Consider the following 13,610-nt stretch of genomic DNA (forward strand, 5'->3'; position numbering starts at 1 on the left):
TGCCTTAGAATCCGCATTCTTTGCCCAATGGTTCTATGGCTTTGGTTTATGCCTCTCTTTGGTTGATTAAAATCTCTTTGGTTTATGCTGTACCTATGTCTACTATCTGTCAAAAATTGACATGTTATTTCTATTCGACCTGGTCACCGCCCTTCATTTTCTACATTTTCAGAATCTGATTTTGTTTGTGTAACAACTTTAGTGTATTTCTTTTATTATTTACATTACTTATTGATAGTTTTATACTGTCAGCGATATAGACCATAGCCATATTCACTTATATTCAAAGTTTAATGACCAGCAACGATCTACTCATTTCAGATTCTTTCGGATATATTTTTTGCCCCGGAAACGCTGTTGCTGTGTTGTGTTTCCAAATTTACTAAAAACAGGTCTTTGGATTGCCATTGTCTTAAACTTGTATATAAAAACACGTTTATAAAAAGGTTTTCAATTTAGAATTCCCAGTACTGTAATTTGTAAAATAATGTACATTTGAAGTCCAGAAGTTGTAGATTGTAAATTTTCAAGGTGTGTAGTGTGTATAGTATATTGTTTAAGTTATCAGTATTTGGTGTAAAGTTTGTACACATGACTACTAAATCTATCCCCCAACTTTGACGCTATAGGAATAGTATTTCAGTAAAACAAATTATTTAAAGTTAGATTTGCATGTATTACAAAGTTAGAAGTAATTGAACCAGTTTAGTGAAAAAGGTTAATATGCCAGGTGCGCTCATGATTTTGTTTACAAACTTTTGGTCATGCATGCCATAATTTGTCAGACGCAGCTCATTTATTTAAACAATGTACTAATTGCGTACACAAAAAAGGGTATTTCTAATTCGGCCTGGAAATGTATGTACTTTGCTGACCAGTTGTTATTAAAAGCACAAAATAACTGTCTTGCACATGCTGTTGTCCGGACCTGTAACTGATGGTGATGTTATACAAATGAAATAGTATTATACATAATAATTACTTACGTTATATGACGTACCAGTGTTTGTTGTGGTTCTTTCACGTATGTTATTTGTTTTTTCTATTTTTATGCTATTCTAGCCGTGCTTACGACAAAAACAGTTCTTTTAAAAACACAAAACAGTAGGTTGCACAATAAATAAAGTCCACAACAACTACATAAAACGTAGTTTTCTAAAAATGTTTGTATGAAATAAAAAACCCAATCATGTCTGTTCCGGTATAGTTAATTTAGTTTGTATCAGTTTCTAATTCCTATTCCAGTAACTCATGTAAACGTAACCACTAGTCCACTTTAATGTGTAAACACTAAACAGCCTAATTGCGCTTATGTTAGATTCCAAGTAAAATCAAACCCTGAGTACCAGTAAGGGATAAAACAAATTATTTGTGGTGTGTGATTTATTTTATTAAATTTTGTTGATTTTCATATGTAGACTGTTGAATGTTTGACAACTGAAGAAGTAGCTTTGTTTTATCCCATAGCATTGATAACATGAAACAGCATTGTTAGCATCACAATGATTACATGTGCACTGTTTTCTTAAAATGACATAGCTTTATGTTTACTTAAGTTAGAAACAGAATGATTCTTGTTTAATCGAATAAAATGTTATTCCTTAATTATGGGTAATTTTTGTTTGTTATACGTGCTATTATTTTAGCCTTTTTGTAATAGACCTTTGTTTAACCTATTATTTTAGCCTTGTTTTAATAGACTTATGTTTTCCGCTCAAGTCCCAATTAATGTTTTTACGCAGAGCAAACTAATAATGGCAACTGGTGTTGTAATAAGATTAAAACACTTACCACTGGCTGCTGGTACATTTGATATTCGTCAGTTTTTCTCCGGACTTCGAATCCCGGATGGCGGAGTCCACATTATTGGAGGAACTGATGGAACAGCTTTTATCCTTTTCTCAACTGACGAGGATGCAAGACAAGCAATGATGAGGGACGGACAACACGTCAGAGCAACAGCTATTAAATTAATGCTTAGCAGCCACACTGAGATGAAAACAGTGATCGAACACAGCCAGAGAATATGTGAGGAATTACGAGGGCTTCGACCTCCTGAACCTCCAATCACTAATTTATCTCATCGGTCCACAGCTGCTGGTTTTCCAAATGCAAACAATCACAGGCAACATCAGCAACACAACAAACAGCCAAGCCCCCAAGTGGTCCCAGAAAGTTTAGGGGGCAATGATGTGTTCATTGAAATGAAGGGTATACCTTATAACCTTGATGATAATGATTTGGTTATTTTTTTCGCTCCGTCCCACATAGCTGCAATCAGGTTTATGTTGGATGAGAAAGGAAGAAATAACGGAACTTGTCTTATTAAGTTCAAAACAGTTGTTGACAAAGAAGATGCCTTACAGAAAGACAGGAAATATCTTGGTGGAAGATTTATAAGAATTACAACCTCTTCTGAGCGACAATGGTTATTGGTTAGCACACAATCATGTGAAACGATTCGCCCTGGTGAAAGTCGTAAAAGAAGCAAAACCATAACTTCCAGTGAAAACACACCCAAGCGTTCAAGAGCTTTGTCTCCGCTTAAAAATGAAAACTGTGTTGAAGTGCGTGGCTTGCCACAGAATGCTGATTATCATATCATGTCGGGGTTTTTCTCAGGGTTAAATATCGTGGATGGCGGGCTATTTATTGAGAATGATGGAAAGATTTGCAAAGGCCGAGCATTTGTGGAGTTTGCTGCATATGCTGACTATAAGAATGCATTGGTAAGAGATGGGGATATGATCGATGGAAAGCAGGTTCGTGTGATCGGGCTCAGCAGACAAAACATGATCGATCAGATTCGCAAGTTTAAAAAGTACATGAGCGCAAAACGTGAGGAGGAATATAAAAGAGAACGGGAACGGGAGAAAAAGCTGGAGCAGAAACGCGTTAAAGAAGAGGAGGATAGGAAGAAAAAGATGGAGCGGCATGCTCGGAAGCAAAAGGAGATGGATGAGTGGTTGAGACGTCAACATCAGAAAGAGGAAGAACAACGGAAGCGTCGAGATCTTGAGAAAAAGATGTTCCAATTTGCAAACACAGAGTTTCCTCCAAAAGTAGAACATTCGTCTCCATCTCCTGCTTCTTATACTGAAGAACACAAAGCTAAAGAAGATTATGTTCCAGAAGAATACAATCCTGAAGAATATGTGCCTGAAGAATATATTCCTGAAGAGTATGTTCCACAACCATCCTCAACCAAGGATTATGTTTATCCTCCTGTGGGAAAAGATGAGAAACTTGAATATGCTCCAGAGGAGAATGCCGCAGGGGTTGGTGAGATGGATATTGAAGAAGATAATTCTCCTCCTGCCAATGTTTCCACATCACAGTCCTCTATATCTTCGGTACCACCTTCAATACCAACACCAACACCAACCAGGTTTGGTGGTTCTGGTAGCGTGATAGAATCTCCAGCTTTAGGTCCAGTTAAATTTGATCCAGCAGTACCACCACCTCCATTACCTTTTCCTTCTCAGATACCATCATCTTTCCAACCAATATCCGCCCAGCCACCAATTGCCAGCAATAAAGTTCCAGTCCACCCATTGTTACCTCCTCTTATGCCACCCAACCACACCCTCCAAGCTGCTGGCTTTCCTCCCCCATTCCCAGCAGGTTTACCAGTTATCCCTGTTTCTATCACAAAACCCAACCAAACCGTTGAAATGATTCCTGCCAATATAAAAACCAATGCCCCACCCCCCAGCCTCCCGCCACCTCCAGCTTCATCTACCACACCTCTTTCTGCTCCACCCAGCCAATCCCCAGAAAATGTAATACAGCAGAATGAAAGTCCAATGTCTGCCAAACTTTCACCTGTTAAAAAACAATCTTATGAACCACAAAAATCAGTTTCCGATATAAAACAATCCTGTTTGGTAAGAATTGCCAACTCTCCATTTAACTGTACAGAAGAAGCTGTCAGGAAATTCTTTTCTGACTTTTTCATTTCACATGATGGTATACAGTTTGTGTACAAAGGTGGCAGGCGCTCTGGTCACATCTTTGTAAAGTTTTCTAATGCAGACGATGCAGTGAAAGCTGCTTTAAGGGATAACCAGCGGCTGATGGGTCGTAATGTATTAGTTGGGCAGAGTAGTGTTGCTCAAATGAAAGAAATTCATCATAGAATATCTGGAGAGCATTGGTTTCCTCAGTTTTCTGTAACTCCAAACATAAAAGAACAAGGTCTTCTATCTAAAAAGATTAAAGAAAACAATCTCACTTGTGTCTGTATTGGCAACCTGCATTCACGAACCATTACATCTGATGTGAAGAACTGTTTGTTGAACCATGAACTTTCTGAGGATGGAGTGACAGTTTTAATGGATAAGTCAGGACTTTGTATTGGCGAGGCCTGTGTTGAGTTAAGGTCCACTGAAGACTGTATAAGAGCTACAGATCTCGACTCGAATGTTAAAATTCTAAACAACTCTATTCAAGTTTGGCCTTTGTCAAAACAGGAAATGTTAGATAAAATAAAAAATCACAATCAGAAAGTAAAAGACACAATATCTGGTAACCATTTAAATGGTGCGGGTCGTGCAGATACTTCAAAGAAAATGAATGCCCCAATGCCAATGGATATACAACGAGAAATAAACAAAGTAACAGATTACCCATTACACCCTCCCCATGGTCCCCAACAACCGCCCCCTATTGATCCCCACAGACCCCCTGGTGGCTTACCCCCATTCGACAGACACCCTTATGATAGACCCCCACTAGGTTTACCCCATTTTGACCGCCCCCCTCCAGATTTGTTTGATAGACACAGGCAATTTGGACCTGGGTTGCCCCTACCACCTTTGTCACCTTTGGATCGCCGACCACACTACCCACCCAACGATAGGTTATTCCTCCCAGAGTTATTACGAAGGGACTTGCCACCCCACCCTGTCCCCGAACCCTTTATGTTTCCCCCTCACCACAACGGCCCTCCACTCCCTGGTAGGGGTATTCCTGTTAACCCAAATCAAATAGTAACTGTAAAAATGAGTAACCTTTCATATGATATCACAAGAGAGGATTTGCTTGAATTTTTCTCGGGATTTGATCCCCTGCCAGACTCTGTACAGTTAATGTACAGTCAAGGGGGCAAACCCACAGGCGATGGAGTGATATCGTTTCCACATATTGAGCCTGCTCGAGCTGCTATTGCTCAAAGACATAATAAATTTTTGCTTCATCGTAATGTAAAACTGAAGCTACAATAAACTTCAATATAGCTAGTGCCATGGTTTAGCATTTGGATTTTTTTAAATTGTTTTTTGTGCTAATTTCTCTGCCGTGTCAAGATTTTTTCCCACTGCCAAATGTTAAGGCAACAGTGTTTTACTTTTAACTGTTAGTCTTATAAATTAATAATATCTAAATCTATCTGTGTAAATATCGTTATTACAGCAATGTCTGCAAACTATGAAGACAAAGCAAGTATGCAAGATGGTCTGTGTATGTTAATTCCATCACATTTGAAATTATGTAATTATCTAATGTTTGCTTCAATTTTGTCTAGATGCAAATCAAGTTAAATGTACATAAACTAAATTTGTTTTCAATGTAAATTTTGTGTATTATGATAAAATGTTAATCACAAATAATGATAACCTATGTTTGTTTGGTTTCTAAGCAATGTATAAAGACTAGTCAGCAGAGCTTCTTATGTTTAGAATAACAGTAGCAGCTATGTGTTTTGTCTAAAATCATGATATTTGTTAGATATGTTTCTAAAATCAAACTTAGATGTTAAATCTGCCAATAATTTGATTTTGGCTCCCTAAGATATAAAGAAGCTCAGATAAAGGTTTTAGGTGTGTTAAAAAATGTATATTATACTCTGTTTAATTTTTAGGCAACTGTATTATGCTTAATGTGCTAATGTTTTAACTATTTAAACATGTTTGCTTAGAATTGCCAAAACTGTGGGCATTTTAAATAATGTTTTTGTATTATTTTTTTGCATCAGGGTAGCATTGCATACTAAACATGTTTATTTTAAACTCAAACATCTCCAGGGTTATGTGTTGTGTTTTTAGTTTTTTGGCGTTTAAAGAATGGAATTTTCTACGTTTATGTAAATAATGTTTAGGGCATAGGCGTAATGTTTTAGGTGCTTGAGATGTCCACCCATAACTTTTAAAAGACTGGTGACATATGTTTTAGGATCGCTGTTGTAGGCTTAAAACTAGCTTTTTCCATTTTGTCAGATGTTTAAGCAGAGCTTTAATATATTACATTTTCCACAATAATGAATGAGGTTTCTGTATTTAACGACAGGGAGTGTTACAGTATTTTAACGAAGTCGTGTCATCCCAGATTTGACCAAAAATTTTAAAAACTTTCCGCTCATAGATAAATAGGTGGTACACAACTTTTCAGCTTAATAGTCATTGGACCAAGAGCAATTTAAAGATCTGTTTTAGTTTATTTAGCAATTTTGTGTTTCATAGGAACTACCTATTAGGAAGTTATGCTTTAGAGAGGATAATAAATGAAATACAACATGTTACATAACTTAGTGTGTATTATCTGAGTGTTAAACAATATTGGTGTGTGTTGTTATACAAGGCTGTTATTATATGTTGTAACATAACTTAATATTTTTAGAGTAAAAAGACAACATTTTGTTAAATACTGTTTCGCTAACATGACTGAAATTACCATTGTTATCAGTAAGCGTAAATAAAAAGCTGATTTTAGCAAACAGGTACAGCTACCATATTTGGGCCAAAAATTTGCACTAACTTTTACATTTTAATGTTAAGTATTTGCAATATCATGGCTGCATAACACACCATATTGTCTGGGTTAAATAGAACAACTAATTTAAGCTGGTTGTGCTCACTGGGTAAATTAAATTACAAGTAGACTGCTTTATTTTATTGTTGCAATGTTTTTAAGGAGTAAAGGAAAATATATATATTTACATTTTTAAAACGTGGTTGAATGTTTTTATTTATTATAATACTTGAATGTTTTTGATTGTTTATCATTAGTTTTTAGGAATGTTGCGAGTTGTGACCATTTAGGCTCAAACAGGACGAAATTCAAATTGGTATGATTGTAACAGAAACTATATAGTACAATGTATGGCTCAGATGCTTTATTTGCACCTTTTAATTGACGCCTATCTGAAGTTTAATGCATACGTTGACATGGTTGTGGTGTTGGCAGTTTAGAAACGGAAACAGGTGGCTTATCCATTATGCCTTGCTATCAAAAAGGTGCATTGTACCGTATTCCAAGATATAAATAAAATGTTATGTGTTCCTGCAGCGCAAACGTCTTTAACTTGTGGGTGACGTGTCAGGAAATACAATATATTGGTTTTTAAAATGCGTTTTAAAGTAGACAGGAAATAGTACGGATATCGTATTAAGTAGAAGATATTTACATTTAGTTTTGGTTGCGGACGATGTAGTTTTTAATTACGAGGGAAAAGTACCACGACAAAAAGTTGGTATTCCCTCGGCATGCACCATATTTTTTATTTAACATAAAAGTTTTTAAAATGCACGCTCACTTGTTTTGCCAGCGGAATCCACCGACGTTGGAATCCACCAGGTTTACGTTACCTTACTAGTTTTTATGTAGTCACAATACTGTATGTTACGCCATGCATTAGCGAACATCTATCATATTATCATGACGCAACGCTCGTTTTTTGTTATAAATTGAGTGTAGTAATAGACAAAGTGAATGCGTGTGATGTACTTTCTTACCTTTGTATAATTGATTACTGATCGCATGGAAAAAGTCGATGCCGCAAGCCTTTCTTCGCGCAATTTTAGGTTAAAATTTCGGCACGAACGCCAGAGATTGTACAGTGATATCAGTAAGACCTAAAGTTCATTTTAAAGCAAATGCTAAAGGAATACCTACTTAGTTTTTTGTTTCTTTATTTGTCGACATTCTCACGTCGTTCAGTAAACGAAAAAGTCCAGACATTGATCGTCTTGTCCATGAGAGATCCAGTTTAAATATCGAGCAGCCCCTTGAACAGCACTTACACTGTCGGTAATTAAAATCAAATAGTACTGGGGGGGGGGGGGAGATAGGACACATTTTTATTCTGCCTTCTCGTCACATTTGGTAGTATAAAGAATTATAAAACTTATTCTTACGATTCCCACATACCGTTGTTAGTTGTTTGAAACATGATCAGGATATTTGAATATTGCGTGCTAAAGACGTCCCATCTTACCCCACAGTACTATTACAACAGTAAACATTTAACTGTAGTTAGAATAAGGTCTAAGCGCGTAACAAATATTAATATGTATTAATACGTTTACTTTTTCTATGGCATGCGTATTTTATGCTTTAAATATTTATTTAATTGACAAGCGATGTGTCTCAAATTCGTGCTTGCACTATTATCAGGTAAGGTAAGTTAATGTCGCCCCAGTAAACAAGTTAGAATTTTGGCGAATTTCTTTGTATTGACTTCGTAGCCTGAGGCCCTTTCGTCTATGCTCTGTGGTTAAAACACTGCAGTGATTATGATTTTTTTAATGTCTGTTGGATTCATTTAATAATTGATACAGTTGGGTGGGGGAAGATGGGACACCTTTTCGTTTAGTTTTCCCTTTTCATTTGGTAGTAAACAAAGAACATACAATGAATTATAAAACCGTATCTTCACGACTTCCACAGACCGTTGTTAATTGTTTAAAACACGATCAGGCTATTTGGATATTATGTGTTAAAGCTGTCCCATCTTCTCTACTATACTGTTTAGTAAAGTGGTTAATTTTCGAACTGGTATTTATTTTCAATGAATACCATTTTTAATTTGTAATTCTAAAGTTGACTTGGCCAAGAAACCAGCACAGCCCGGTAATTTAGGTAGGTTCACTACAAGTTGCAGAATGCTATTAATAAAAAAAACCTTTTAATATTGTGTCCCATTTCGCCCCACTTTGGTATAATACATTTTTTATTATAGGTAAATTGCAGTTGTTATATGTAATATTTATTGATTGATATTGCAATAATACCTATTGTTTTTAAATTAATACCAATTCTTCATTCAATAAAATACTGTAGATAAGATGTTAAAAACTATAGTAGTGAGGCAAGGCAGAGAATTTTTAAGCTTAATTTTTAGACAGCGGTGACCTGTTATCTGTTTTCATTATATACGTAACTACATCAAGCTATATATAACAAAATAACTATTTTTCTCCGACAGATTTGTTATAATGTAGGTTAAGAACTGAAATAGCTTTTTAAGCTTGATAAGTGTAAAAAATATGGATGATGATGACGTCATGCAAGCAGCAAGAAAAATATTTATTGAAGATTATGAGACCGAACTCAAAGATCGCGGGGTACTTCCCCCGACGCGAAACCAGCACCCACTGTTCCCGCCGTGGTCAGTGATCGAATACGAAGCAATGGAGAGAGACAAGGCGAAATATTTTCTCTATTTTTACGCCGTGTTGACGGCCGTGAAAGATTTTAAGCAGCAATTTGGCGGTTTTTCTGAAGACAAGCTGCATGTAATGGTCCTAGGTGCTGGACGGGGAAGGCTGGTTGATTATTGCCTAGATGCGATTCGTGAGAACAATGTGAAAGGTTTGGTACACGTCATTGAAGTTAACAACACCGCGAACAAGTTACTGCGGGAAAAATATGCTGGAAACCCCGCGGTAAAAGTTTATCGACCCGTTGTTATCCGCGACGAAGATGAGATTTTGCGCGCTGCTGCTAAAAAACGGTTGGAGCCAGATTTAACTGAATTGACTGTTTTGAAACCTGTCCGCCTCATTGTATCTGAACTATTTGGTTCTTTCGGCGACAACGAATTCGTATCTGAAATTCTTTTAGCAGCAACTGGCCTTTTCGGATATCGTGACCAAAATAACGTAATTAGCTGTATCAGTATCCCTGCTTCATATACAACTTACGCCTGTGCTGTTTATTCACCAAGTTTGGAGGAATATTTTAAAAGTAAGCCTGTACACTTAAGTGTGCTTGGCTTACCAACGGATACAGTATTCTTATCTGACCTAATTACATTGTACACTTGCGAATGTACTTGTCCGTCACGGATTCTCTCATCTAGTTTTAAGCTACCGACAGCAAAAACCGACTGTACAGTTGCTAAAGTTACCGGGTTTGCTGGATATTTTCGTGCCAAGTTATACAGGGACATTTACATTGATACACGGCACGGTTCGTCTCAGAACACATATTTTTGGGAGGCTGCATTTTTCCCTTTGGGTAACTCATCAGAAATTAAGGAACCAATCGAATCAGTTAAAATTTCAAGAAAATGTACAAGAAAGGCGAATCATGATTTAATAAAAATAAGAAATCCAGTGTATGAAATGTGGTATGAATGGTTGTTAATATACAACGATAAAAATGATTCTGTGACCAAAGTTTTTAACGAAAAAGGTTCCAAACACAAATTGCACTTGTGATATATTGGGGTGGGGGAAGATGGGACACCTTTAGCACGAAATATATAAATATTCTGATCGTATTTTAAACAATTACAATGGTCTATGAAAGTCGCGAGGACAAGGTTTTATAATTCCTTGAATGTTTTTTGTTTGCTACCAGAATGTACGAGAAAATAGAATGAAAAGGTGTCCCATCTTCCTCCATCCTACTATACATTTACTGTTTGTTTTTATTTTATTTTTTACATTAGTTATGCAATTGTTGTAAAGTGACTGTTGTTTTATCTTTTTTCTTCAATACAAAACGTTTTTTTTTAGACATTTTGCGTTTGTACTGTTGCATGCAATTTTTATCGGGTACGAAAGCACTATATTGGTACAGTTTTTACGTATAAATTTCTTCAGTTCAAATGCGACGGTGTAATGTAGTTTCGGTTTCGAAACCGAATGTACAGTCCTCGTAGGATGGCGGTCTGTCAATCATACTTAAGAATGATATGTCTGTGGGCAACGATGTTAAAGTTAAGTTCCACAGTATAGTCTATATACTCTATGGAATTTTTTATCGTTATCGTCAGGGTAACCGCGAAAAAATGCGTCTAAAAAGAGTACTAGTTTATTCAATAAGCAAGCTATTTTTTGAGTATTTTCAATGACGTGTGTGTATATTTATATAATATTTTACCGATATTGTTATCTTGCGCGTTTCTTCGTTGATTCGACGCATTTTTCGTCGCAAAGAACATGTTTATAGTGACGTCCATATCGCTGATGTCTGTGACGCTTATGTCGTCACATATGTTCACTGTGACGTCACAGGATGACGTATTCTGTGGTGAAATAAAACGATTTTTGGTGATAGATATTACGATACGAAAACCGCATGCACAGTAGATAAATTTAAAATACTGACGTCGTTTCAATTTCAAATGAATTAAACCAAAAAAACGTAAACTGTTCGTTGCGTATTGTGTTTTGGTGTTGTGCTGTGACAAGTAGGGTAATTTTAAAATACGTTTACAAAACAACAGTGTCTCTTCGCTTAAAAACATGCCACTGGTATAAGTTGGTAATATCTAAGTTTTTTATCTGACACTTACTGCTTTAAACTTTGATAATCGAAACGGATGTAATGACGTTGGTTTTGATGTTATTACGATCTTTAATTTACGGGGAATTTTCCTTTTCCTTTCGCTTAAAATTGGGGATTCGCTTTCGTGGTTCGACTCGTTGATGCCACATACAACAGTAATCTGTTAAACGGTTGCTAGATTAGGGATTACATTTTGCATTTTTGATGTACACGTACCGTGGTTTTAATTTTTTAAACAGTAAATATTTTGGAATGTGCAAAACCTATAGCATGGTATTGTGTGGTAAGATGGGATACTTTCAGGACCTAAATCGTATTTGTAGCAATTAACAGTGCTCTTTTAAGTTGTGACCAGAGTCCGTATATACGGACTCTGGTTGTGACGATACGGTAAAATAATTATCTAATTTTCTTTGTTTACTAAAAAATAAATAAAAACATGCCCCATACTACCATATATCGGTTGTTTGATACACTTAACAGTAAAGTTTATATAATCACAACCAAGTTGAACATTTAACTGACAGACAAGAATTAAAACGTATATCCTATAATGTGTATGTTTTTTATCTGGGTAAAGTCCTACGATGTGTCACATCATGGGCTTAAAATGTATGGACATTCTATATGTGTAGAGTATAGGTAAAATCGTGGTCTACTAAAAATAAACTGACCGCCAGTTTAAACGTTTTTCTTCTTTTTACTGCATCTTCACAACGGTTGAATGCAGCTAGTATTTGAGATCGCACCGGTAGTTGTGAAAATGGCACATATGCGATGTAATCTGCGTGAAGCAAACCGAAGTTATAAATCATCTGTTTTACTTGGTTATTCTGCTTCCAATTGCATGTTTTTGGAAAAAACATTTCTTCAATTTAACTTTTACAAAAAAAAAACAGTTGTTTGAGCAAGACATGGCGATTGGACCAGTATGAATTTTAAGAGCTGTATTGAAAGTGACACACATGTTACACATTCTAAAATTGCCCTGACACGCAAGGGTATAAATGAGATACATTCATAACATGACACCACATACCTTTGCAAGAACACGAAGAACGTTTCTTGTTTGGTTTTATGAAGTTGCATTGAAACAGAACTGGTTGATTTGGAATTTTATGTTTCCAATTTTTTAAAGATTCCAAATCGTTTGGTATCACCACAGGACTGAAACAATGAAATGAAATAAGTTTCTTAAAACACTCAAAAAACTTTCTTAAACATTGCATTAATTTTCTATTTCTTTAAACTTTTCTGTTGCGCAATTCATAAAAACTTTTCACACTAATTTTATTTTCTAAACCGACCTTTTTACGCCCTCTCTAAAATTGCTGTTTCTGGAGTCGACAATCACAGTCATTTTTTTCTGAATTTTGACGTAACAAGGAGATGTAGTTGATATCGTCGGTATCTCTTTCGTAAAAGTTTTTCGTAAACTTGGATAAAGTGCTCACAATAATGTGTGTCATGTTCGCAGCCGTATGTCCTCCCTTAGAGCGTTGTTGAAATTGTTTAAATCTGGCCAAATCAGCCCCTTTTAAACTCAGCGCTTGCGCCTTTTTAGTGAAGTTAATTAAAAAAAAAACGAGCTTGTTTGACGCCATGCACCCTCGTTTTTTATTGTTTCTCCAATAGCAATTTCGCTTTGTGACGTCATATTCGGTAGACACGAGTTTCTGTGATGAAATAAACGTGAGTTGTGCAATCATAGTACACTGTTAGCGTCCTCTATGATGCATGCAGGTGTCAGAAAAAAATCGTTCCCCGGCAAAAATCGTTCCCATTGACCTTCGACCCTCGATGACGACATTCGTGAAAACAGTTCCACTCCAACTAAATACGCCGTTGTATATACAACTATATGGAATTTTTATATCTTTATTTTTATTATACTTTTATCTCTTATGAAACATATTGTGTATAAACTACGGGACTGACTGTACATGTAAAATGTGCTTAATATTAATAAAGTTGATGACAACATAAAAACCTTTGTTGCGTAAGTATGAATTCTTATTGTGACGTTTATATTACCAAAGTAAAATTTGGTAGCATTTATTTATATGACTGTAAATACTGTTAATTAATCATCAATT

At 35.9% G+C, this 13,610-nt stretch overlaps 3 protein-coding genes across 3 annotated transcripts; 2 read left to right on the forward strand and 1 right to left on the reverse strand.

Annotated features, from left to right (window-relative positions):
* The first annotated feature begins 144 nt into the window (after positions 1–144).
* Positions 145–5,619, forward strand: LOC149737629 (uncharacterized). Its single transcript, XM_089873817.1, has one exon. It carries the CDS (start codon positions 1,704–1,706, stop codon positions 5,223–5,225), a length of 3,522 nt encoding a protein of 1,173 aa, XP_089729943.1. The 5' UTR covers positions 145–1,703; the 3' UTR covers positions 5,226–5,619.
* A 3,561-nt stretch (positions 5,620–9,180) lies between these two features.
* LOC149737630 (protein arginine N-methyltransferase 5-like) lies at positions 9,181–10,740 on the forward strand. The gene has a single exon (XM_089873859.1). The coding sequence runs from the start codon at positions 9,264–9,266 to the stop codon at positions 10,437–10,439; it is 1,176 nt and encodes a 391-aa protein (XP_089729985.1). The 5' UTR covers positions 9,181–9,263; the 3' UTR covers positions 10,440–10,740.
* A 41-nt stretch (positions 10,741–10,781) lies between these two features.
* LOC149737631 (uncharacterized) lies at positions 10,782–13,234 on the reverse strand. The gene is made up of 6 exons (XM_089873674.1): positions 12,822–13,234; positions 12,554–12,681; positions 12,189–12,298; positions 11,522–11,674; positions 11,107–11,251; positions 10,782–10,922 (listed from the first exon to the last, which is right to left on the reverse strand). The coding sequence occupies exons 1-6, from the start codon at positions 12,872–12,874 to the stop codon at positions 10,828–10,830; spliced, it is 684 nt and encodes a 227-aa protein (XP_089729800.1). The 5' UTR covers positions 12,875–13,234; the 3' UTR covers positions 10,782–10,827.
* Positions 13,235–13,610: the final 376 nt, after the last annotated feature.

Source organism: Ciona robusta, chromosome 3, assembly GCF_009617815.1.
Source record: "Ciona robusta chromosome 3, ASM961781v2".
Taxonomy (NCBI): Eukaryota; Metazoa; Chordata; class Ascidiacea; order Phlebobranchia; family Cionidae; genus Ciona; species Ciona robusta.

Excerpts from the sequence above, each read along its gene's own strand:
- LOC149737629 (XM_089873817.1), top strand. The coding sequence starts at position 1,704 with ATGTTTTCCGCTCAAGTCCCAATTAATGTTTTTACGCAGAGCAAACTA.
- LOC149737630 (XM_089873859.1), top strand. The coding sequence starts at position 9,264 with ATGGATGATGATGACGTCATGCAAGCAGCAAGAAAAATATTTATTGAA.
- LOC149737631 (XM_089873674.1), bottom strand. The coding sequence starts at position 12,874 with ATGACTGTGATTGTCGACTCCAGAAACAGCAATTTTAGAGAGGGCGTA. Across the intron at positions 11,675-12,188 it reads GAAAAACGTTTAAACTGGCG|ATTACTGTTGTATGTGGCAT; the intron begins GTCAGTTTATTT and ends ACCGTTTAACAG. Across the intron at positions 11,252-11,521 it reads GATTATCAAAGTTTAAAGCA|AATACGTCATCCTGTGACGT; the intron begins GTAAGTGTCAGA and ends ATTTCACCACAG.